The sequence below is a fragment of the Syngnathoides biaculeatus genome, chromosome 14, assembly GCF_019802595.1.
Source record: "Syngnathoides biaculeatus isolate LvHL_M chromosome 14, ASM1980259v1, whole genome shotgun sequence".
Lineage (NCBI taxonomy): Eukaryota > Metazoa > Chordata > Actinopteri > Syngnathiformes > Syngnathidae > Syngnathoides > Syngnathoides biaculeatus.
This window is the reverse complement of record NC_084653.1, coordinates 22,285,510-22,311,128: the sequence shown is the minus strand read 5'-3', so window position 1 is coordinate 22,311,128 and position 25,619 is coordinate 22,285,510. Positions and strand designations below refer to the sequence as shown.

The 25,619-nt window shown below is 45.4% G+C and overlaps 2 protein-coding genes across 7 annotated transcripts in view; one reads left to right on the top strand and one right to left on the bottom strand.

The window, feature by feature from the left end:
• Positions 1–834: 834 nt before the first annotated feature.
• Positions 835–25,493, top strand: gpr143 (G protein-coupled receptor 143). Of its 6 annotated transcripts, none has more exons than XM_061841210.1 (11): positions 835–1,160; positions 3,307–3,416; positions 3,482–3,576; positions 4,182–4,274; positions 5,957–6,066; positions 6,149–6,257; positions 6,362–6,479; positions 7,354–7,609; positions 11,169–11,746; positions 23,366–23,586; positions 25,361–25,490. In XM_061841210.1, exons 1-9 carry the CDS (start codon positions 905–907, stop codon positions 11,270–11,272), a joined length of 1,251 nt encoding a protein of 416 aa, XP_061697194.1. In that variant the 5' UTR covers positions 835–904; the 3' UTR covers positions 11,273–11,746; positions 23,366–23,586; positions 25,361–25,490. The 6 variants fall into 6 exon arrangements, with proteins under 6 accessions (XP_061697194.1, XP_061697197.1, XP_061697196.1 ...); XM_061841213.1 differs by lacking the exon at positions 23,366–23,586 and adding an exon at positions 24,814–25,014 and having other exon boundaries at positions 25,361–25,489; XM_061841212.1 differs by lacking the exon at positions 23,366–23,586 and adding an exon at positions 24,814–25,014 and having other exon boundaries at positions 11,169–11,865; positions 25,361–25,489.
• tbl1x (transducin beta like 1 X-linked) overlaps positions 13,096–25,619 on the bottom strand; it is a 42,217-nt gene continuing 29,693 nt past the window's right edge. The window contains exons 4-15 of the mRNA XM_061841208.1: positions 25,325–25,541; positions 23,421–23,553; positions 21,835–21,976; positions 21,678–21,741; positions 21,477–21,574; positions 19,301–19,361; positions 19,083–19,204; positions 18,919–18,993; positions 18,713–18,840; positions 18,210–18,375; positions 18,012–18,113; positions 13,096–14,544 (exon numbers count right to left, since the gene is read on the bottom strand). Coding sequence (XP_061697192.1) covers positions 14,518–14,544; positions 18,012–18,113; positions 18,210–18,375; positions 18,713–18,840; positions 18,919–18,993; positions 19,083–19,204; positions 19,301–19,361; positions 21,477–21,574; positions 21,678–21,741; positions 21,835–21,976; positions 23,421–23,553; positions 25,325–25,541 — 1,335 coding nt within the window. The 3' untranslated portion in view covers positions 13,096–14,517. The remainder of the gene's footprint in view (positions 14,545–18,011; positions 18,114–18,209; positions 18,376–18,712; positions 18,841–18,918; positions 18,994–19,082; positions 19,205–19,300; positions 19,362–21,476; positions 21,575–21,677; positions 21,742–21,834; positions 21,977–23,420; positions 23,554–25,324; positions 25,542–25,619) is intronic.

The window sequence follows — 25,619 nt, the reverse complement described above, 5'->3', positions numbered from 1 at the left end:
GGACGGATTCAACTAAATGAACACGGCACATAAATCCATCGCAACAGACAACTCTTAAGATTTGATTGACACAACGCACGCATTGACTGAACTGCGGTCCGTTCCAACTATTGTCCAAGTTACCGTCAAAGTTGGTAAGGAAATTATACTTGCAATATCTCAACGTTATGATTCAATACGTAGAACAATAATTTGGAATGTTGGATTTTGTTGAGAATTGTGGAAGCTGATAACGTATGATTTGCTTTCACAGGCCACATCAAATGATGTGGAGGGCCGGATCTGGCCCCCTGGGCCTTGTGTTTGACACTTGAAAATTACAATATGAATCTACTCCGATATAGAACTCGGAATTGGACATTTTAAAAAAGATAATCGCTATAAAGGTACTACAGATATCTGGTTCAAATTAAGTAATTTAGGCGTCCAATGGACGACTGCGGTTCAAATCCAGTGTGGTCCGTCCCCTCCGGTTTGCTCCTACGTCCCGCAAACACGCATTAATTGGCTGACTCTAAATTCCCCATTGGTTATGATCGTAGGTGCAAATGCTAATTTGTGTCTATGTGCCCAGTTCGGGGCGTGCCCCGCCCAAAGACGGCTGGGAAAGGCTCGGGCGGTCCCGCGAGCTACCCTCGTGAGGATAAGCGTCTCAAATGACGGCTGGATGAAGTGATTTATTGCAGGTTAGGAAACCAAAATGACATGCGTGCCTTGTGTAGCGTTCCTCACGGCACCTCTCGGGAGGGGCGGTGGGGGTGGATTAACTGAGAGCACATGATGCAGCCACCATGTGATCCGTCAGAGATCCGCGCTCAGCCCCCTTGACCCCCCCCCCCCCCCCATTCCGCGTGCCCGAAGCTAGCGCGGCCGGCCGGGTTGGTGGCTGGCTGCGCACTCGGACATGGCGTCGCCGCGGCTGGAGACCTTCTGCTGCTCCGACCGGGACGCGGCCACCGAGTTGGTGGTCACCTTCCAGCCGCTCCTGTTCGGGGCGGTGACGGCGGCCGGCGCGGCCGTGAGCCTGCTGCTCACCGTGCTGCAGATCCTGCCCAAGAAGAAAGGCTACCGGAGGCTGGGCCAGTACCCGCTGCCCAGACCGGCGTCCTCGGCGCGGATCCTCTTCATCATCAGCGTCTGCGACATTTTGGGATGTGCGGGTAAACATTTGGCCGCGGCGCGCTCCTTCCTGGTGCTGCTGCTGCAGCTTGATGCAATTACGCACGCGTGACGCACGTGTTTGTTTCTTCTTTTTTTTTTTTTTTATGTATTATTATGATTGTTAACCCTCTCTTTTATTATGCAAAGGCTTTTAGTTGATTTAAAAGCAGAGTAGATTTATGTATTTATAATCGTAACCTCAATTTGGTTAACACGACAAGGATTTTAAAACGAAGATTAAAAAAAAAATCATTATAAACATTTCAAACAAAAAAAGGACAATTAAAATGTCATTTAATTGGAAATTATTCCCAAAAGCATGAGGGGAAAAAAGCAAAAAATGCTTTTCATGTTTTTTTAAATATGTATGTTGCACCACCTAAAAGTAAGTAAGTAAGTTTCTTTCGGCTTGAGGTTAAAAAATGTTTTTTTAATTACAATCAAAGTAACGCTTCATGTAAGTTAGTTATCAGTGCAATCATATTTTTGGTTTCTAATGTTTTGGCTGTAATGAACTTGAAAGCCAAAATACAGAAACAGCATCAGAATTTATTTTTTTTTACACTAAAAGAAACTTTGAAAAATAGAAAACGCTTTGACGTCATAACCAACATTGAAATACAGTAGTGTAGTAGGCTAAAGTGTTCACCAAAAACTGGACAGGTTTTATCCCTAAAAATGTTTGTTTGATGTTACTGTTACACACAGTTTAATCAATTACATGAAATTTATTCACGAGGAACGCAAACACTGCACTTAATTCATGATTGAGTTATACTGCATGGCACAAACCTTTATAGTAAATATTTTATATATTGTTGAATAAATACCCATATTAAAATCATCCCAACTATTGAACATAATGTCAAACAGTAGGAATAGGTTATATTTAAATATTTAATAAATCTCCCTTTATCTTGGGTTAAATACGTTTTCTCATTTCTGAAATCAAATCCTAATTTTGAGTTACGCTTGTGCACGAAAATGAAGTTTATAAAATAAAGAACCTGATCCATAGAATCTAATTTGTACTGCAGCGCTTAATACACTGAATTATTATTTCTAGAGTCTCTTGCAGTATCGTTTATTCGCCCAATAAAGGCGGCAATTATATGAGGTGTTGCGCTTAAATGGCGTTTATTCGTTCAAGCGGAGTCTGCGGCACGCCGTCGCCATAAAGTCCAGCTTTACAGATGCCACCTTGTCTGCTCTGTTTGTTCGACTTCAACACAAGCTGATAGCGGCACGGGGGAAATTAGGATCACGCATCAGTTTCACGTGTGGCATTTATTTTGGGGGGATTTAATAACTGTAAACTTCAGCTTTACAGTTACCACCCTCCCTCACATCTCTGTGACATTTGGAGTCGCCGGGTTGCCAGGGAGTCGCAGCAGAATGGAACATGTTCGATTTCATTGGAGACCTTTTAACGAGTCATCTACGAGGTCACTATTGGGGGAAAAAAATCAAGCTTAACGTAGCTTAATGTCACAGCTACTGAAGATATTTGGTTAAGAATGAACTAATTTAGGCATCCAATGGACGACTGGGGTTCAAATCCCATGTGGACGAACCACTCGGTTTTCCTCCCACATCCCCCAAACGTGCATTATTTGGCCGACTCTAAATTCCCATTGGTTGTGGTCGTAGGTGCAAATGATTGTTTGTGTCTACAAAATTTATGTTGATATTTCTACTTATGACCCCTTGAGTCTCAGAAAACAATGGAACGATCAGCCCAATATTTTGGATTTTATAGACGTCAAGCATTTTCCTCGCCATATACGCTCACATTAATTTAACGTTAATGTCACCAAACTTTAACCAATTGTCACCAAATTGTTTGCAGGCATTTCTACTTAAAGCCACTTCAACCTCTGAAAATAATATAACGATCACTTTAATATTTTTGCTTTTATCGATGTTCACCGGTTTCCTCTCAGTACGCTCGCGATAGCTTAATGTGGCTTAACGTCACAAAACGAGCACATCTGTACGTACGACAACAGAATGTAACAGAACGACGATCCCGATATTTTAGATTTTAGGCATATCAAAGCGTTTCCGCACAATCGAGGATCGTCCCAGTCCTGTACTTCAAAATCTCTTGCTGGTGTTTCAGTACCTCGTTGTTTCCTCTCCCAGGGATCCTTTTGAGGTCATCTTTGTGGGTGGGCCTCCCAAACACGGTGGAACGGATCTCCGAGGCCAACAGCACCGACACTTGGCCGGACGTGTTCTGCCTCGGCAGTGCGGTAAGTCCACCGGCCGACGGGGGCGGCAAACAAAATGGCGGCCGCTTGAAGCCGTGCCTTTGCAGATGTGGATCCAGTTGTTCTACAGCGCTTCGTTCTGGTGGACCTTCTGTTACGCCGTGGATGTTTTCCTGGTGGTCAAGACTTCGGCCGGAATCAGGTGATTTATCAATAGATATGAATCCAAATGTCGCAAAAAATGGTGGTTAGGCCGCGGCATCGTTTCCGCATCCGCGTGCTTTTCTGTACTTTGATGTCCTTGCATGAGAAATTTTCGATTTTCCAAATTTGAATATTGGAACGTGTAAAAATAACATGAAACTTGTCCCATGTGAGCAGACCATTTTGATGTATGAATACATAGAGGAAGTTTCGAAAACGGCATATTCCCTTTGGTGATGCCATGTTAACTGCTCAACGCATTTTTGGGTTCCTGAAAAGTTTTTGGAGGTACAGTCGAAGGTTTCCCGCCCGGCACCAGCGATATTCCCTTCGACGTCGTGTTTTTCTCTTTTCGGTTGCAGTACAGTTACCACATACTCCGCCGCCGAGCTCCCTAACCGCTTTGAACTTTAATCCGGAATTCCAGAAATGCGCGGAAGTCCCACTGACTAAAAGTCTTCCCTTGTTTAGTCCGTAGTAGGCGTTGGTAAATTGGACTAGTTAAGAGATCTGTTCTGTTTTCAAACGCGGCCGGAGGACAAAGAACTGCAGCATGTGTCGCGTACTTGAGCGTGGTCTCATGACTTGTTGCCCCCCCCCCAGCACCATTATCCTCTACCACATGATCACATGGGGTCTGGCTTTGCTGCTGTGTATCGAAGGCGTGGCCATGCTCTACTACCCTTCCATCTCCAAGTAAGACTAAGTTCTCCTTTGTCTGTCTTTCCGTGACATTTTTACGACAATTGTATTCTGGTAATTCAACGCCTTGTCTTTTATATCTTCATATAAATATGTATAACTACTGTGACACTTTGAGAAGTTGGTGAATGAAGAAATTGAGAGAGACGGAAGAGTAGAAGAGGCAAGTGTGGAGGACCAGGAAGTGGCAACGATTAGCAAGGGGGAAGTTCCAAAGGCGCTACAAAGGATGAAAAATGGAAAGGCAGTTGGTCCTGATGACATACCGGTGGAGGTATGGAAGCAATTTGGAGAGGTGGCTGTGGAGTTTTGGACCAACTTATTCAAGAGAATACTAGCGCAGGAGAGAAAATGCCAGAAGAATGGAGGAAAAGTGTGCTTGTTCCCATTTTGAAGAACATAGGGGACTTGCAGAGCTGTGGCAAATAGAGAGGAATAAAGTTGATGAGCCTCACAATGAAGTTATTGGCAAGAGTAGTGGAGGGTAGACTCAGGTCAGAAGTCAGTATCTGCGAGCAACAGTATGGTTTCATGCCTCGAAAAAGTACCACAGATGCATTATTTGCCTTGAGGATGCTAGTGGAAAAATACAGAGAAGGTCAGAAGGAGCTACATTGTGTCTTTGTGGATCTAGAGAAAGCCTATGACAGAGTACCAAGAGAGGAACTGTGGAACTGCATGTGCAAGTCTGGTGTGGAGAAATATGTTAGACTAGTACAGGACATGTATGAGGGCAGCAGAACAGCGGTGAGATGTGCCGTAGGTGTGTCACAAGAATTTAAGGGGGAGGTGGGACTGCATCAGGGATCCGCGCTGTGCCCCTTCCTGTTTGCGGTAGTAATGGATAGGCTGACAGACGAGGTTAGACTAGAATCCTCCTTGGACCATGATGTTCGCAGATGATATCGTGATCTGCAGTGAAAGCAGGGAGCAGGCGGAGGAAGAATAAGAAAAATGGAGGCACCCACTGGAAAGGAGAGGAATGAAGATTAGCTGAAGTAAAACAGAATATATGTGCGTGAATGAGAAAAGTGGAGGGGGAAAAGTGAGGCTACAGGGAGAAGAGATAGCGAGGGCGGATGACTTCATATACTTGGGCTCAACAATACAGAGCAATGGAGAGTGTGGTAAGGAAGTGCAGAAACGGGTCCAAGCAGGGTGGGAACAGTCGGCGGAAGGTGTCTGGTGTGTTATGTGACAGAAGAGTCTCCGCTAGGATGAAGGGCAAAGTTTATAAAACAGCGGTGAGACGGTGGCACTGAAGAGACAACAGGAAGCAGAACTGGAGGTGGCAGAAATGAAGATCTTGAGGTTCTCGCTTGGAGTTTAGGATTAGAAATGAGCTGATTAGAGGGACAGCCAAAGTTGGATGTTTTGGAGACAAGGTTCGAGAGAGCAGACTTCGATAGTTTGGACATGTCCAGAGGTGAGAGAGTGAGGAAATTGGTAGGAGGATGGTAAGGATGGAGCTCCCAGGGAAGAGAGCGAGAGGAAGACCAAAGAAAAGGTTGATGGATGTGGTGAGGGAGGACATGAGGACAGTGCGTGTTAGAGAGCAGGATGGGCGAGATAGGCTTAGATGGAAAAAGATGACACGCTGTGGCGACCCCTAACGGGACAAGCCGAAAGGAAAAGAAGATGTAGAACTACTGCGTCTGTGTATTGTGTATTTTGAGCTGTGAGCAAGGCTTCCAGCACGCCATCCCTCACTACGTCACCACGTACGCGCCCATGCTGCTGGTCCTCGTGGCCAACCCCATCTTCTTCTATCGGACCACTTCTGCAGGTCAGCGCCGGGGAACAAATCCCAAATATTCGACCCAAATGTGCCCTAAAAACGCCACGTTTGACGTTTTCCCCTCATTCAGTGACATCGTTGCTAAAAGGGCGTCAAGGGATCTACACGGAAAACGAGCGCCGGCTGGCCAGCGCCATAAAAATCCGCTTCTTCAAAATTATGCTGGTTTTCTTTATTTGGTAAGTTTTGGGTTTTTTTTTTTTTTGTTACGGGTGGTCTTCGCCGCAGAGTCCGGTCGTCACGAGGGTATCGTCTATTTTTGCGCGTTGCCGCGACGCTCCAGCTGGGTTCCCAACATCATCAACGAGGGCCTCCTCTTCTATCTGGAGTCGCAGGGCAACATCGACGACGGCAGCCTCAGGAATTTCAGAAACGCCGCCCTCATCACTTGGTTCATCATGGTAACGTTTTCAAACACGATCCCTCCTCATATAGCGACCGGTGGCTAACAATTTTTTTGCTCCAAATGTTTTTTTTTTAAATCATATGCCGTAATTTCCGGCCTGAAAGCCGTGATTTTTTTCACACACTTCCAACCGTGCGGTTTATGCGGCGATGAATTTGTGCATTTTTTTTCTAACGGCCGCAAGGTGGGCACTCAAGTGGAAAAGGTAAGAGTGAGACCGGTGGATTATAAGTGCCGAGGAAGTGACTTTTACCGGTCCGGCCCTGTCAGCTCTGCGCTAGCGTGTTACTGCCGTGTCTCAGTGATTTTTACCAGTATTTTTTTTTTAACCGGCCCTGTTAGTGCAGCGCTAGTGTTAGCGCGGCAGCACTAGCATTAGCGCGGCGTTAGCATTAGCGGAAAACTCTGTGTACCGTCCTTCTTTGTGAATACCTCGTGTTTCAATATGAGCACTTGAAGCTTCTACACAGCTGTGGCTTACTTACCCGGTGAGGCTTGTAACCAGGTGCGCTCTGTAGGCCGGGAATTACGGTAATCATTTCCACAAAATTAATATTCATGCTTACTTAAAATGATCACTTGCCAAAGTTAGTTTCCTTTTACCTGTTATTTTGGTAAAAAGGAGGCGTTTATTTGAGGTGGGGTATTTTTGGGCGTTTATTTTAGGGTCAAGTAGTTTTGACGGAGGCTTTTTTACTATATCATATTTTATTAGTTTCCACTTTATTATTATTTATTTTTTTTAAATTACATTACATTCTATATATATATATATATATATATATATATACGCGTGCGTTTTTTTTTTTTTTTTGTGCCCATTGAAGTCGTACGTCCTCACAGTGCAGCTTGTCGCTTTTGGGTCTCAGGGGATCTTGAACCCCATGCAGGCCTTCCTCAACACGCTGGCCTTCCACGGCTGGACGGGCTTGGACGTGGACCTGAGCCCGAGGCGGAGGGGCGAGCCGGCCTGGGAGTCGGCCTCTACGTCGGTGGCCAACCCGGGGGGCCACAACTCCATGGTGGGCTCGGCCCTCCTCTACCAGAGCCACGTGCAGGAGGCCAAGAAAAGCATGAACGGCAACGGGCAGCCGCAGTCCGACGCCATCAGCGTCCTCTCAGAAGGTAACGGGCCTCGCGGCGCCGCCGCCAGTTCGCCGATGTACGAAGGCTGGTGATGACCGGTGTGAAAAAAAAAAATGCTTTTTTTATTTGAACATCCTAAAATGTGAGTTTTATTTATGCAGCACGCTGCACAACGATACTTTTTTTTTTTAAATCAGTACTGCCCCCTGCTGGAGATAACGGCAATAAAGCTTACTTCACACCCTGCACGAATATTTGTTTATGCACAGCTCAGTTAACGTCTCGTGAGTGGACGACGAGGCTGAGCACCATTGTTTACTTTTATGCTAGCAGGCTACTTCCTGGTTCATGATGGATGATTAAAGATATGACAGTTTTGATTTTGGCGCCGGGAGAAAGTTTCCTTCTGAACTGAAGCTCCAAAAATATAGATTTGTCGAACAAAAGCGTGGAGGGCTGTGCTTTGATTCTGTGTGTGTGTGTGTGTGTGTGTGTGTGTTATTTTTTGCCAAGTTTTGGTTCGCTAGCAGGCCACTTCCTTGTTTGCGGTGGATAATGGGACTAAATAGTCTTTTTATTACCAGGAAAGGGGAACATTTTTTGCATAGCTGTGATTTTTTACTATGGAACCTCTAAAGGGACATTGAAAAAAAAAAAAAACTGGTTTCTCATTGCAATGAGAAACTTTCTCATTGTAATGAGTAACTAGTCCATCGCATGTGTGCATGTATTAAAGACCCTTATTCCTTATTCAGGAAGCTACCGCTAGCAGGTAAATAAGCTACGGCTACCTGAATGCAGGAAGCTACCGCTAGCAGGTAAATAAGCTCCGTGTTTTTCCACACGCTCATTGTAATAACTTACTCATGAGTTACAATGTAGTTACTAATGAGTAAGTTACTCATTACAAAGACAAACCTTTTTTTTTTCCCCCAATCTCTCTTTCGGGGCTCTGGAGCCGGATCTCAGTCATAGACCGAGGACTCCCTGTAGTACTTGTTTTTCCATCCATCTAAGAGGATAGGACGGAACTGCTTTTATTTTATTTTTATTTAGCGCAAGCCAGGGGAGGAGAGGACAGCTTGGCGTGACCCAACTCGTGCTTTCTTCTTATTTTAATAATACTCAGTATTATGATTGGCAGAATACGGTGCGTCCCTGTTCGCGGAGGATGACATAAGATGGCAGGCCTGTACCATTTTTCATTCTGGAACGTTACAGAGTGACTCAACACAAAAAACTATTCATCAGTTCTTCTCCGGCACATGCTGATGCCCCATTCTGCCCCCCCCCCCAAAAAAAGCCCGACAAATGCGTTTTGTTTTGTTTTTTTTTTTGCATAATGCTGCAAAAATATATAAATAAAAATATAATATGTGTGTCAGACACGCTCCAGGAGTATTGTCACAAAAGATATCTTGATAATCCAACATTTTTAAAAAATGTATTTTTTGTGACACCAGGCCTGGCAGGCCTCGTAGGTAGCAAAGCAAAAAAAACAAAAACAAACAATTGCCCTCGCGTCCCACTTTGGATCTTTGTCCCAAGCTTCTCATTTCCTGTTTGGCAGAGACATGTGATGCTTATCCCAGCGGCTCGTGATCATTATTAATAATAAAACCCAGATGATTGCATTCTGTTCCGGTCTGGCGAAAGTATCCAATAATGTCACGAGCCTGCGAACCGCAAGCAATGGATGTCAAGTCTGACACTGGAATCAGACCCCCCCCCCAACCCCCAGCCAAAGTTGTTGTGAGGACAGCCAACGTGATGTCGTTTTTGTTCCGGATGAGAACGCCTCGAAGAAATTAAACTTTGTCACACCACTGATGTTCACACGTCACGCATTTGATTGATTTGTTTTTTTATTCGGAGGCAATTTTACTCACCATGAGAAATGAGGGAAAGCTGCTTCTTGGCGTAGTCGTCCGCACATCTGCCGACGTTCGCGATTCCGATGGCAGACGCGGCGGCCATCTTGTGTTGCGTTTGCAGGGGTTTGGGCCGGCTTCCTCTTCTTCTTCTCGTTCTTTCGGATTTTCTTTGCCGTTTCTCTCATTTTTTTTTACCTGGCAGCTCCATCCTCAGCACCCTCCTACCATCAATACTCCCTCTCTCGCCTCTGAACATGTCCAAATCATCGAAGTCTCGAACCTTGTCTCCAAAACATCCAACTTTGGCTGTCCCTCTAATGAGCTCATTTCTAATCCTATCCAACCTGAACCTCAGCATCTTCATTTCTGCCACCTCCAGTTCTGCTTCCTGCCACCGTCTCTAATCTGTACATCATCGGCCTCACCACCGTTTTAAAAACTTTGCCCTTCATCCTAGCGGAGACTCTTCTGTCACATAGAAAACCAGACACCTTCCGCCAACTGTTCCATCCCGCTTGGAACCGTTTCTTCACTTCCTTACCACACTCACCATTGCGCCGTATTGTTGACCCCAAGTATTTGAAGTCATCCACCCTCGCCATCTCCCCCCCCCCCACCCCTCACATTGACGCACACATATTCTGTTTTACTTCGGCTAATCTTCATTCCTCTCCTTTCCAGTGCGTGCCTCCATCTTTGTAATTGTTCTGCTTTCACTGCCGATCACAATATCATCTGCGTACATCATAATCCAAGGAGATTCCAGTCTAACCTCATTTGTCAGCCTATCCATTACTACCGCAAACAGGAAAACGTGCCATCAGGTTCACTGACGACAAAATTTTTCCTAGGGGTGAATGAAAGTGTGAGTGATTGTTTACGTATTTGTGCCCGAGCCACTTCAAATTATTTTTTCTTCTAATGCACTGTCAATGCCAAAAAAAAAAAAAAAAAATCATATCACCCTATACAGCAACTTACTAGTCAATATATTTTAACGGTTTTCTGGAATTTCTGCTTTATCCTACGCCATGTTCAACAATATTATTCTCTTGATTACCTTTTTTTTATGTCATCTCTCTGCATTCATATGCAATTTCTAACAGAATTGTTCCAGTACTTTGTTTGCTGTACTTTGCATTGCTAACTGTTGTTTCTTCACGTATTTCTATGCAGTTTGGAGCTCTAACTGTAGTGTGCGGTAGTCAACTCACCACTGGCAACGCTTCGCGAGCTGACATGTTCCGCTGTCTTTTTTTTTTTTTTTCCACTAAATGTCCCGTCATTTGTTTTGCGATTGTCTGCACTTTGTGATGTTTCCATTTCTCACTCAAATAAAGGCTCGTCGTACACATTTTTAAAGCGCCTGTCGTCACTTCATTATCGCGATAGGCGCCTCAAATTGTCACGGCGTCACAGACGAGAGCGGGGCGACGTGCACCAATTTCACAATTTCGCGTTATATTTGTGTGCATTTCTTCGTTTCTACTTCACTTTTTTTTTTTTTCAATGTTCTGATCACATATGGGAAATATTTTGACATTTTTTTGGGAGGTGCCAGATGCATTTATGACGCATTCAAAGAAAATGGCATGACCTCATCCTATTTCCCGTCCCGGAATTTTTCTTTTTGGCATTTCCCAGGTTGCATTTTGCAAGAGAGGAATCATTTGAAACAAGTGAGTAATACAGTCCCCCCCCCCCCCCCTGTTTTGTCTCGCTAGGTTCAGAATCTAGCACAGTTGAAATCCACATATCCAGCGAGCCACCAGACTACGGCGATATAGACGCCGACGAGGAATCCTTGGGGACCGCAGGGAGGCACTAGCCGGCGTCACGTCGCTCGAAACTACTGTCGCTGGTGAAAGAAGAAGAAAAAAACTTATACAATCGATTTCTTTCGTATCTGTGGTACGACCTGATTTCTAATTCCCTCGTGCAGCCGGTTACAAATAATCTCGTGAACGTGACGAGCGTTCTCCTTGGGGACTCGCACTTAAAAGCGGACATCTTTTTTTTTTTTTTTTAATTAATAACTGACACGACTGTAATCCACAAATTTGTCTTTTTGCACTTTTATTCTTATTAAAAATCAAACGTGTTTCTTAGACTTGTAGTTGTTGGTTATTGCGATGTACTCCGAATTTAGAATCTAATTTAGATTTGCTATATGAAAACTGTACAGGGATGCAAAGATATACCGTAATTTCCGGCCTAAAAGCCGCGACTTTTTTCACACCCTTTCAACCCTGCGGCGATGCCGCTAATTTGTGCATTTTTTCTAACGGCCCGAGCGGAAAAGGTAAGAATGAGACCGGTGGAATGTATCTGCCGAGGGAGTGACTTTTAAAGGCCCTGTTAGCGCTAGCGTTATGCTAGCATGTTGCTGCTGTGTTACTGGCGTCTCAGTGATATTTACCGGTAAGTTTTCTTTTAACCCTGTTAGCGTGGCGCTAGCGTGGGCGTTAGCACTAGTGTTAGTGCGGCGCTAGCGAGTGGAAACGCTAAAGCTAGTGCTAGTTAGCGTTGTGCTAGCGTGTTGCTGCTGTGTTACTGCCATGTCTTAGTGATATTTACCGGTAAGTTTTATTTTAACCGGCCCTGTTAGCATTAACGCTACCGTTAGCATTAGCACCGTGCTAGCGTTAAACTCTTTCTGTGTACCGTCTTTGTAATTATCTCGTGTTTCAATGTGGGCACTTGAGGCTTTTCCACAGCTGCAGCGAATGTATGTACCAAATGGTATTTCCTTTCCAAATGTACTCGGTGAGGCTTGTAACCAGGTGCGCTCTCTAGGCCGGGAATTACAGTATGCATATCCATCTTCAAAGCTGCTTATCCTCACAAAGGTCGCAGGAGTGCCGGCAGCCTGTCCGAGCTAACTTCGGGCGAAAGGCGGACCATACCCTGAATTGGTCGCTAGTCATACCACTGTGTAAATTCTATACTACAAAAATGACAAAGTGAGTACGTAATACTTTTACAAGTTGGTGAGTATATAGTATGTTTACAAAAACAACTACAGAAGAGTCACTGATGGTGTAGTGTACACACACCTGCCTTTGGTGCGGGCAGCGTGGGATCGATTCCCGCTCGGTGATGGTGTCACTATCTGGTTCAGGGTGTAGTCTGCCTTTCACTCAAAGCTAGCTGGGATAGGCTCTGGCTTTCCAGTGACCCTTGTGAGGACAATGGATGGAAAAACTACAATGTTTTACAATAGTAATCACATTTCAAGAAAAAATAATACTGTAGTTCATTCAGAAGAAATAAACCTGCTCCAGCAGACTATCCTAAGGGAAGATGTATATTCTTGTGAGTACGCTTAGCTAGCTAGCTTGCTAATTGCGCATTACTCAAACGATGATCAGAACGAAGGGGCTCGAGTTTTTATACAGTGTGGGAGGGGCGATTCACGCCGGCCGTCAAAGTACGTCAAATGACAGTTTACTGTTTTACGCTCACAATTCGGTATGACAATTTTAGTTTGTTTTCCCACCTCAGACTACTGCGGGAAATGTTCATGTGACCAAAGTGTGTGTGTAGGTTAGCTTTAGCATGATAACCCCTCGTTGGACACCTTGTTTTGAAAAATACTGTAGATGGAGGGAAAAAAAACAAAGAACAATTAAATGCTCATGTTTTCTGATATCAAAATAGAGTGATTTATTTCAGACACTGAACAACTTGAATGTTTTGTCTTGAAACGGGCGACTGCACCCCCCGGACCAGGGTGCGCCAGTGACAGAAGAACAGCAGCTGTCACAGCCTTTCGTCCACACGTCGGCCACCAAACCCACAGCCCAATTTCTCAGTCTGACACAGACAATAATGGCTCTGAAAAAGTCAGAAAAAACGATGGACCGCCCCGTTGACATCCGATTCTGATACCTGACCCACAAAGATGAAAAAAGGGGGGTTGCGGGGAAAAAATATACTATGGGGGAAAAAAGTTGAAAAGGTTTCCTCAGACCACCCCAAAAAAAATAACAATAAAAATTAGCTGATGTGATTCCGCTTTGAATGAAAAACGTTTGTTAATGTTAACCCGCTTTAGCTGTGCGTTGCAATTTAGTGGGTGTGGCTTCTTCGGCCCAATCGACACACGACACGAAGACGCAACACAGTGACCCGAAACGTGACGACGCCGTAAATTTCGCCGTTTGTGCCTCGACTGGAAACAAAAAACAAACCAAAAAAAAAAAGATGTTTTGAATTAAAAAGCGAGCCCGTTGTGGCTCGTCAGCAAAGACGGCTCAAGCCATTAAGTGAGCCCCTAACGTGACGTCAATAAGGTGTACTGTATATAAACATATATACACAGTATATAAGTCTGTGTATTAATCTAATTTACATATCTTTACATTCTTTACATGTACATCCCAAAAAAACAAACAAAAAAAAGGGCAAAAATTCTCTTTGTAAACCCACACTTGTTTGTCCAATTGTTGTTTGGGAGTTTTTTTTTTCTTTTTTTTTTTTTTTTTTAAATTCGGTGGACCGGTTGGTATTCAGAATCCGCACACTTCCCCCCCATTTCCGCACGTCCGACGAGTCCATCTGCGGAGCGAGGGTGCTAAGGGGTGGCGGGAGACGGGGAGGGTCTTCAAAGGAGCCGCCCTCCTTGAAAAGCGAGCCTTCGCGACAGTCGCTGAACCCTCGTCGGGGTCTCTGCCGAGGATTTGGACGAGCCTTCTTTCTGGGAACGGCTGCCTCTCGGCCTGTCTTAGTCAAGTCGCCCTTCGTGCCAAGCAGCTGGATCGCGGCACCCGCCGCAGCGGGAGGAGTAGGGGGAGGCGATGGCGGCGCTTCCCCGTGAGATACCTGGTAAAACACAAGGAGTCGGGAGCGGCTCCAATGTTGTCTTCTCCAACGGAGCTGACGGCTTTAAGGTGCGCCGACGCCTCCTTCCTCGTCTTTTGTTGTTGTTGTTGCTCCTCTGAGTTGTGTCTTTGCAATTGAACTCCGTCTACCTGCCAAGCCCCTCCCCCGGGGAGCAACGAGAGCGTTTGCTGATGTCTAAAGAAGGCAGTCTGCTGCGCATTCCAACGACTCGCCGTCCGTCCCACGCCGCTATTTCCGCAGGTCGAGAACGCACACCTGCAGCGGGGAAAACTCGTGTTAAGAAAGTTTAGCCAGTCGCCGAACGCGCTTTGCATGCAAGCTTAAAGGTCCACTGTCATGTAATGGACGATTTTTAGTATGTTATTAATGAGGGGAAAAAATAGCAGCCGGAATGGACACATCCCTTTTTTTCCCGCCACAAAACATGATTTTGACGAGTACGGCTTTTTGTCACTCCCGCCATGAAAATCCTCGCGAGGGATTTGTTTTTAAGAAGAACCAGGAAGTGACGTTAGTAGCAGACGCCGACTCAAGCAAGTCTCATATGTTTATACCGGTTTTACCTGCTTGAAGGTAGCTTTTGGTTCTTTCGTGTTAGCCAAAATGTCGGCTCGTTATATTGCTGGGTGTTGTTCCAACACTAGTGAGGATGGATTTACTCTTCCTACTTTAAAAAAAAGACCCGGTTCGTCGTGAAAAATGGATTGCACGGGTGCAAAGGACGAGAGCTTCGTGGGTTCCAAATGACAGGTAGGTGTGTATACCGCTACTACAAAAAAAACAATAGTTGGTGGGGACGGGACGTACTCTTGTCATAATGCACAAAAGATTAGCCAGGGGTGCTAAATGTGCCGCCGGCGTCAGCTCCTACACAGGCTGAATCGGGCAGGGAGGTGGTTTAGCCAGGCCACCGGTGTCTGGGCACCCCACTTCGCCCGTTGGCTCGCTCGCTAGCGATGGCAACGCGTCAGCTCGCTCACTAGCGATGGCTTACGCGTCAGTTCGCTCGCTATCAACGACTTGCTCACCGGCGACGGCTTCCGTGTTGGCCCCTACGCGGAGGTGAATCAGGAGGGGAGATGGTTTAGCCAGGCTCTCCCCCCACCGGCCACCGGTTTCTGGGCACCCCACTTCATCCGTTGGCTCGCTAACTAGCAATGGCTTACGCGTCAGCTCGCTCGCTAGCGATGACTTACTCGCCGGCGACGGTTTCTGCGTTGGCCCCGACGCGGAGGTGGTTTGGCCACATGTGGGACGAGAAAGGAGCTCTCCCCCCCGGCCCGGCATGGGTCCTCCCGAGTACGCTACATACTGTCTGGGAGTCTGTTGTTAGCTAGAAGTGATCCGCATATCATCTAAATATGGCACTTCACTCGAATGTGGGATTTTCTCTTCTTCGAGCTTCCGTGTTCCATAGCATAGTGTTGCCACAGCGTGTTTTCAATGGCGAATGTCCGGGGTGATGTCACGGGCAGTAGATGCAGCCAATATGGCGACCACTTGGATGTTGAATGGCACTTCCGCAACTTTGCACATGAATGACGCGCTCTCCGCTCACATTTATTTTTTCGTACAGACACTGAAGTAAATCATGTTATATATATTTTTCAATACGATATCAATTTTAGAATGTTTATAGGCGTAACAGTGGAGCTTTAAATTAATTAAGGACGTGAGTAATTTGTATATTCTTACAGTAAAAACGACTCAAATAGTGATGCCAGCAGATGGCGCCAAAGCAACACTGTTTCTTTGGCCGAAACATAAAATCAGGGAATAGGTGAGTTTTTCAAAGTTGCCCCATAAATAACATGCATAAAAATATATATTTATATACAATTTTCGCAGATATAAAACACGTACAATGAAGCAGTTAGTTATACTGATAATTACGTCAAATGGATGTGGCAAGAGAAGCAAATGTGGTTTGCTTTCGCTGTTCAATAGCGCGCAATTAATTATTTGGCCGTCCCCAGTTTACAGCAGATTTATGTTTCTCTGATGATTACGTAAGACAAATTTGACAAATTTACGCATGTCGGGACGCGCCGTAGTCTATCACGAAACGACAGCGGTAATGTCATTAACGGCAGTAAAGATTTTTTTTTTCATGAGCAACACTTGTAGGCCATAAATCTGAAACCATTAGTGAAACTGTAAGTAATGAAAAACAGAAAGTACAGCAGGAAGGAAACTAAACGCGCCAAAGAATGTGTGTACTGCGAAACATTCGGAACCTCGAAACATGGATGAAAATGGACTTTAAAAATATAAAATCAGATTAGCGGTAGTGTTGGATTTTTTTTTTCAGACTTTTGTGACAACTGTTACAATGTAAAATTCATCATCCAATTAATTTTTTTAATCTCCCAATATAGCTGCAAATAAATATTTGAACACCTGTGAAAACCAATGTTAATATTTGGTACAGTAGCCTTTGTTTGCGATTACAGAGGTCAAACGTTTCTGGTAGTTGTTCACCAGGTTTGCACACACTGCAGGAGGCTCACTCCTCCACACAGATCTTCTCGAGATCAGACAGGTTTCTGGGCTGTCCCTGAGAAACACGGAGTTTCCGCTCCCTCCAAAGATTTTCTATTAGGTTTAGGTCTGGAGACTGGCTAGGCTAAGTAATCCTCTTCTTAGTACAGTGCAGTTGTCCCGTCCCATGTGCAGAAAAACACCCCCAAAGCATGATGCTACCACCCCCATGCGTCACAGTAGGGATGGTGTTCTTGGGATGGAATTCATCATTCGTCTTCTTCCAAACACGGTTAGTGGAATTATGACCAAAAAGTTCAATTTTGCTCTCATCTGACCACAAAACCTTCTCCCGTGACTCCTCCCGTATCATCCAATTGGTTATTGGCAAACCTAAGACGGGCCTTGACATGTGCTGGTTTAAGCAGGGGAACCTTCCACACCATGTGTGACTTCAAACCCTGACGTCTTAATGTATTACGAAGAGTCCCCTTGGAAACGGTGGTCCCAGCTCTATTCAGCTCATTGATCAAGTCCTGTCTTGTAGTCCTGGGCTGATTCGTCACCTTTCTAAGGATCATTGAGACCCCGCGAGGTGATATCTTGCTTGGGGCTCCGCTCCGATTGAGATCGACCGTCGTCATGTTTAGCTTCTTCCATTTTCTCATGATTGCTCCAACAGTGGACCTTTTTCCACCAAGCTGCTTGGCAATTTCTCCGTTGCCCTTTCCAGCTGTGTGGAGTTGTACAATTTTGTCTCTGGTGTCTTTGGACAGCTCTTTGGTCTTGGCCATGTTACAAGTTAGAGTCTTACTGATTCTATGAGGTGGACAGGTGTCTTTATGAGGTGCATCTGATTCAGGATAATACATGGACTGGAGGTGGACCTTTAAAGGCGGACTAACAGGTCTTTGAGGGTCAGAATTCTCGCTGATAGACAGGTGTTCAAATACTTATTTGCAGCTGTATCACACAAATCCTTAAAAAAATTCATACATTGTGATTTCTGGATTTTTCTTTTTAGATGATCTCTCTCACAGTGGAGATGCACCAATGATGGAAAATTCAGACCCCTCCATGATTTCTAAATGGGAGAACTTGAAATATAGCAGGGTGTTCAAATACTTATTTTCATTCACTGTATTTCCTTCCATTATTGCATCAAAATCAGAAAAAGGTCAAACCGGCGTCCCATAAGTCGTGTTCAACTTGAGCGGTTTGACCGATTGTCGTGAACTTACTGAGCCGTCTGACGCGCTGGCGCCGACTTTGTCCCCGGTGCTATTCCAGCACACTTCAAAGATCCCACCAGTACCTCTGTAGCTGTGCACCAAGGCACCAGACTGAAAAGAGAGAGTGGGAGGGAGGGACGATATGAAAAAAAAAAAAAATGTAACAATATTGTGCTTTGTAGAGATACGGCCGCGGTCAAGGCTTACCGTGGTGTTCCAAATGTGCACACATTTGTCAAAGGAGCCGCTGGCGAGGTGCTTGCCGTCGGGGCTGAAGGCCACGCTGTAAACGGGCTCTTGGTGCTTGGTCAGCGTGTGGATGCAGACCCCCCGCTCGACGTCCCACAGCCGCACCGTCGAGTCGAACGACGCGCTGCGGGCGTGAGGGAGGAAGCGCCGAAGAATAATTACCCCACGAGAAACTTATTTTTTTTTTTTTTTTTATCCCAGGCAGAACAAAAAGCAAAATAAACTATAAACTAAACGGCGCACTTAACAGCGCCGCTGGTTTACTCAAGATGAGAAAGGTGCATCGGAGCGGCGCTGACAATGACAGTTTTATTTCCTGCGCGAATCGTAAACCTTTTTATTACGTCCCCCTTTTCGGCGTGTGAAGTACAACACGTGCGACGGAGCGCGTTGCGCGGTCAAGGCGCGACGGCCACGGGTCGCCGACGAGCTCCCCCCGCGCGGCGCGAGCTCAACCCCACCTGGCGAGCATGATGTTGGAATTGGGGTTGCTGGTGCCGGGCCCGGTCGGACTCCACTTGATCGTGTAGATCTCTTTGCTGTGAGCCTGGAGGTCGTGGACGCACGATTCCTGTTTCATGCTCCAGATCTGAAACAGGTCGGTAAAGGGAGGCGACGTGAGTACAAAGTGCCGCCCTCACTCCCGCCAATAGTGCGCCGCTTTCACCTTTAAGGTCATATCGTCTGAGCAGGAGGCCAGGAGCATTCCCGACGGATCCCACTTAATGGCGTTAACTTCATTCTAGCGCCAAAAAAAATTTAATAAAATAAAACCCCCAGTTTTTATTATCACGGCTCCCCTAAAATGTTCTCCGGCCCGAGCCGTCTTACCGTGTGACCCTGGAAGGTCTTGAGCGGCCGGTCGCTGCCGAGGCGACACACGTGGATGCACATGTCCGTGCTGCACGAGGCAAACGTGGTGTTGTTCTGCCAGTCGACGTCCAGGGCCGGCGCTGCGGGACGTCGGAATGAACGATGCGCTCGTAAAAAAAGTGTCGGCTGGCTTTTTTTTTGGTGCTGTCCCGTGTACGTGATTTAATACAGTTTACCTGAGTGGAAGGGGAACTGCTGCTTGGCTTCTCCTGTGTGCGCGTCCCAAATGATTGTCGTCTGGGGGAAATCAAGTTTAGCGGATCACAAACTATGCAAAACCCTCAAATTGATATTTCACCAGGATAATTTGCATCATAGTGTGCGGGGATGAAAAAAATAAGGATGTTGCAGTGCCAATACTGTTTTCATGGTCCAAAAAAAACTCTCCGATACTAGGACACTTTAACATACAGCAATGCCTCGGATACGTTCCAGAAAACGGTTCGAGAAGTGATTTGTTGGAAAACCGAATCAATGTTTCCAATTGCAATGAATGGAAAAAGAATTAATGCGTTCCAAGCCCAAAAAAGTACGGCTTTTTAAAGCAATTTTTTTTTTTTAGCTTTTCCTGATAAACTGCATATTAGAAATACATGTAGAGTTTAAATACTTTATATAATAAAATAATTTAAGAAAATTATTTATTTTTTGCTTAAATTGTATGCTTTTGTAGTAGAGTACGCTAGGCTGGAAGTGCATCGCCGTATTGCGTAAACTTTTTTTTTCATTATTAACAAAAGTGCAGAATAACTTTAAACAAGCAACCTGCCTTCTTTGGATTGGTTAATACGGTTGTCCTCGATAAGAAGAAAAACAACAGTTACTACCGGGACACGTCCGTGGACAGAGGCTGCGTTGAACATCATAACAAATGTGTGCTTGTTGTGTGGTGCACGTTATGTCATTTCCATTTTTTTTCCCGGGGGCGTTTGAATTGACAATTATCTATTATTATCTATCTATCTATCTATTATCGGCGTGGGTGGGTCAGCTACTTGCGCCGCACGATTTATGTTATTTCCGGGTTTTTCGGCAGCGTGGGAATTCACAACAAAGTGCGTCGTGGGTCAGCTGGTCTGGCTGCGTGCAATATGTTATTTCCGGGTTTTGTCGGGGACATTATCGTTCGATAGACGCAAAAAAAAAAATCTCAAAACTTTGATTCGAAAACCGATTTGTTCGAAAACGGGGACGTTCGAGAACCGAGGCTTTACTGTTTGTTCCGGACAGGTGGAATAGGAGCCATGTCAACCATGTGGAGATACTTTGATGCGGCGTTTAGCCAACTTCAAATTATGCTTTGCAAAATGGAGGACAAACTCAGTTGAAGTGGCAGCCCCCAGGAGTTGCAGCAGTGAACCGTTCAGCAGGAAGACTTTCCCGACCCCATCCCCCAGCTCTGGCCAAGTCAGTTGCGTTCAGACACGAAAACCTAGTGAGCTGAGGCCAGGCCGGACCAAGCGATAATGCTGCGTGTCTATTTTTTTTTTCCATGTCTCATATTGCCCCAAACGTTAAGGTGGTTTTCAGACTGAGCGACCACATTATCATCATTATTAATTATTCCTTAACATATCTCCTCGCTGGTTCATTTTGTCTGCTAGTCGAATACCTCTCTTTTTTTCAATATGATGACAAGTCTCGTTTAAAAATATACACAAATCACTTGTACGGGCCAAAATTCCGTGATGTGGATTCATCAAAATTAGGGTTAGGGTTAGTGCTACGCTAGTGTGTTACTGGCGTGTTTCAGTGATTTTTACGAGTATGTTTTTTTTTTTAACCGACCCTAATAGCGTGGTGCAAGCATTAGCGTGGCGGCGCTAGCGTTACACTCTCAGTGTACCGTCTTTCTTTGTAAATATCTCGTGTTTCAATGTGGGTTTCAACGTGGGCACCTGCGGCTTTTACACAGCTGTTAGCGCGGTGCTAGCTTTAGCATGGCGCTAGAATTAGCACTAGCTTTAGCGCAGTGCTAGCGTTAAAACTCTTTCTCTGTACTGTCTTTCTTTGTAAATATCTTGTGTTTGAATGTGGGCACTTGCGGCTTTTACATGGCTGCGGCGTATGTATGTACCAAATGGTATTTCCTTTACAAATGTACTGGCTGAAGCTTATAACCAGGTGCACTTTTATGCTCAGGAAATATTCGTATTATGAAACATTAGATTATTCAAATGTGTATTTTCATCACAATTACCAGATGTAACTGTATTATTGGTACCGGGGAGCACTCAAATATAAGTGACTGTACTCATTCTCGGTCAGAAAAAAACATTTATGTAGAACTTGGAGGAAAAAAAGGTGTTAAAATTTCATAACTAGCGAAAGACAAACGGCATCATAAAAAACCTTATCTACGCCAGCACTGAGAATGGAGTTCCCCTTCTTGTTCCACTTGAGTGCAAATATTGGCCCCTTGTGCTGTCCCAAGGTGCTCGCCAGATTTCCTAACGGACGAGAGCGATGTTATGTTATTTCAGAGACGGCATTCCCAACGACAACACCGCCGAATTAATACCAGGGGTTAACAGCGCCAACGGGAGAACATACCGTCCTTCGTCCATATCCTGGCGAAGCCGTCGTACGAGCCCGTCGCCAGAAGCGTTCCGTCGCTCTGTCGGGTGGAATGACGCAGCGGTTAACAGAAAAGTCTGTTTAGAAAGAAGCGGAGGAAGACAAATGCGTCCGCAGAGGAGCTGGAACCTACATTCCAGTCGAGTGAGGTTACGTCTTTGTTGCTGGGGACATCCTGCCCACCTTCTCGGATACAGTGGCGCAGCACCAGCTGGGTGGAGTTGGAGTTGTTGTTCTCGTTGAGATTCCAAATTCGAGCCGTAGAGTCCCCCGAACTGAACAGAACACCAAAACTTTTAGGGTTCATCGTGTACACCGTCCGTCGCCTTCGAGGGGCATTACCATCGTCCAAAATCTATTTAACTGGTTTGGGTAGCCGTATGAGAATAAATCATCACACTAAGTCCAACAACCATTCTTATAAATTTTCATTTAACTATTTTATAGTCATCCCTTGGAAGTGTTTTCATATAATTAATTACAATAATTTCCGGCCTATAAGCCGCGACTTTTTTCCCCACACGCTTTCAACCCTGCGCCTTATGCAGTGATGCGGCAAATTTGTGCATTTTTTCTAACGGCTGCAAGGGGGCAGTCGAGTGGAAAAGGTAAGAGTGAGACTGGTGGAATATATGTGCAGAGGGAGTGACTTTTACTGGTCCGGAACTGTAAGCGCTGCGCTAACGTGTTACTGCCGCGTCTCAGTGATTTTTACCAGTATGTTTTTTTTTAACCCGTCCTGTTAGCACCGCTCTAGCGTTAGCACCACGCTAGCGTGTTTCTGCTGTGTTACTGCCGCGTCTCTGTGATTTAGGTATGTTTTTTTTTTTTTAACCGGCTCTGTTAGTGCTAGGCTATCGTATTGCTACTGTGTAGCTGCCACGGCTGTTTTCTTATTTAAACCGGCCATGTTAGCACCAAGCTAGCGTGTTTCCGCTGTGTTACTGCCATGTCTCAGTGATCTAGGTATGGTTTTTTTTTTGTTTTTTTTTTTAAACCAGCTTTGTTAGTGCTGTGCTACCATGTTTCTATTGTGTAGCTGCTGCAGCAGTTTTTTTTAACCAGTATGTTTTTTTTTTGTGTTTTTTTTTTTTTTTTTTTTTAAACCAACCCTGTTCGTGCTACCGTGTTGTTACAATGTTAAGATAAGCTCAGGTCTTAACACTTTGAAAACTTTCTGTGTACCGTCTTTGTAAATATCGCGTGTTTGAATGTGGGTTTCAATGTGGGCACTTGCGGCTTTTACGCAGGTGCAGTTTATCTATGTACCAAATGATATTTCCTTTACAAATGTGCTAGGTGAGGTTTATAAACCGGTGCTCTCTGTAGGCCGAAAATTACGGTAGTGTAATACTAATAATGCATTAGCGTACGTATAATGTGCATTCAAATTTAGGTCAAAGTGTTGGAAGCTTGTGTATGCTGAGTGCGTAGTTGTGGTTAAAAAGTATTCCTCTTTTGTACAAAAGCTCCTCTGAGGTTGTATTGTGTCGTCCCCGCCCAAAAAAAAAAAAAAAAAAAAAAAATCGCTTGGCGGGTTCGATCACATGTTCCCGCGGCCCACGGACTGCGAGTTCCACACCGTCGGTGTAAACAGTCTGAGCAGTGAATACGTGTTAGGAAACGGAGCCGGGGCCCGCGTTACTCATCTTTTTTCTATTCAGGTCAGCTTCATCACCGGCGCGCGGACTCTCACACACACGGGTTTTTACAGCTTACCCTGAGGCCAGCAGATCGCTGACAGGGTTCCAGGCACAGATGAACACTTCCGACTCGTGACCTCGCAGCACCGTGGCTTTGCTGGCGGGGATCTCCACGTCGACGTCCATCTCCATTGACTCGCAATGGTTATCTGGGAGAAAAATCACCAATCAGCACGCAAAATGTACGCAATAATGGGGTGTTTTTGGAGACAGTCAATTTGATGTCAACACGGTATTGTCGCTTTTTATCGTCATGTCAGTTTTAAAACCAACAGTTTTTACACAAAGAGCAAAGCCTCGCTAACATCAAAACTTCTTATGCTGCTGACACCTTGAAATAAAATCCCCTTATTCCATGTTGACATAAACATCCTCTCTCTCTCTCTCTCTCTCTCTTTTTCCCCTCGCAATCCACCGGCGCCACAGATCTCAGGTTTCACTAACACATCAAGCTGCAAAGCGCCAACTATAGCACATTCTGTGAGGATCGCGTTAATCGCAGCTCTCGTTCATCTGAAGTAGGGGAACCGGTGAGCCGGTAGATCACGCTGTCACCGTCCAAAAATAAATTTAGTCACCTCGGTCGCCTATTGTCCGAGCACACGTTTGAATGGAAGGTTTGTGCGTTGTGCTTTAAAATAAGGATGGGGGCGCAATTAAAAGGCCAGTAAAGCCGTGTTTCCGCCAGGCGACATGATTCAGTTCGCACGCTAGACCTGATAAGGCTTCTATTTCTATTGTGTAAGCAGAATGGCTGATAGCTGGATCAGTTACACGATTAGCATGACCAAATCCTCCTTGCCAATAATTTAAAACATTATCCGTGCAGATGCAACACAAATGATGCTGCGTTCTTCTCTATAAGTCAACATGTCTTTTAAAGGTCAAGTGTCATGCCTATAAACATTGTAAAATAGATATTGTAAGGAAAAATACATATTATTCACTTCAATGTCAATACGAAAAAATAAATATGAGCGGAGTGGGCGTCATCCGTTGCGGAAGTCTATTTCGACATCCAAGTGGTCGCCATATTGGCTGCATCTTCTGGCCGTGACATCACACTGGGACATTCGACAATGAAAACACGCTGTGCCACCGACTATGGGAGACAAACACACCCTTTCTGACATGGAAGCTCTTTTCAAAGAAGAGAACATCTCACAACCGAGTGAAGTAAACGGGGCAATAATACCCTATTGTTTCGAGCCACATTTAGATGATATGTGGCTCACAGCCAAACCGCCTCCTCGTCCGATCCACCTCCGCGGCGGTGATGAGCCACTGCGGCCCGGCGCCGCAACGAGCCACCCTGTCCGCCGATCACGGCTTCAGCCGGGGTGGCACATCGACATATTTCGCACCCCAGATTACGTCCCCGCCCACCAACTATTTTTTTTTTTTTTTAGTGGCTGTATACACCCCTACCTGTCATTTGGAACCCACAAAGCTCTCGTCCTTGCACCCGTGCAATCCATTTTTCACGACGAACCGGGTCTTTTGGAAAAGTATGAAGAGCGAATCCATCCTCCCGAGTGTTCGAGCAATATCCAGCAATACGAGCCGGCATTTTTGCTAACACGAAGGAACAACGAGCTACCTTCCAGCAGGTAAAACTAGTATAAACAGACAAGACCGCTTGAGTGCGCTATTGCCCTGTACATCACTTCCTGCTTCTTCTCGACAACAAATCCCCGCAGAGGATTTTCATGGCGGGAGTTACAAAAAGCTGTATATTGTATGTCAAAATCATTTTTTGTGGTGAAAAAACGGATGGCTCAATTCCGACAGCCTTTTTCATTAATAACATATTAATTATCATGCCAGTTGACCTTTAAGAATGTGTTTGCTTAAATTTTAATGCAGACATGGCTATTCTCTTTCAAACAGCTTCTGGAACGCTTAAAGCATTGAACGTACTCATGTTGTGGGTGCCGTTCTCCTCTCCGTTGACAGTGGCGTCACCGTTCTTTGGCGCGTTGGACTGGTTGCCGGAGGTGGAGGCCATGGTGCAGGCGGCCTGCTGCTGGGCCAGCTTGTCGCGGAAGGCCTGCTGCCGCGTCTGCACCACGTCGGGCATCACGGCGTCGATGAGCGACAGCGACTCGATCGGCCGGCCGTCGAAGACCGTTCCGTCCTGCCGGGATGCCGTCCAATGCATGATGAGTGAGGCTCGTTGCATAATAAATAAATAAAAATAATAAATATCCTCTCA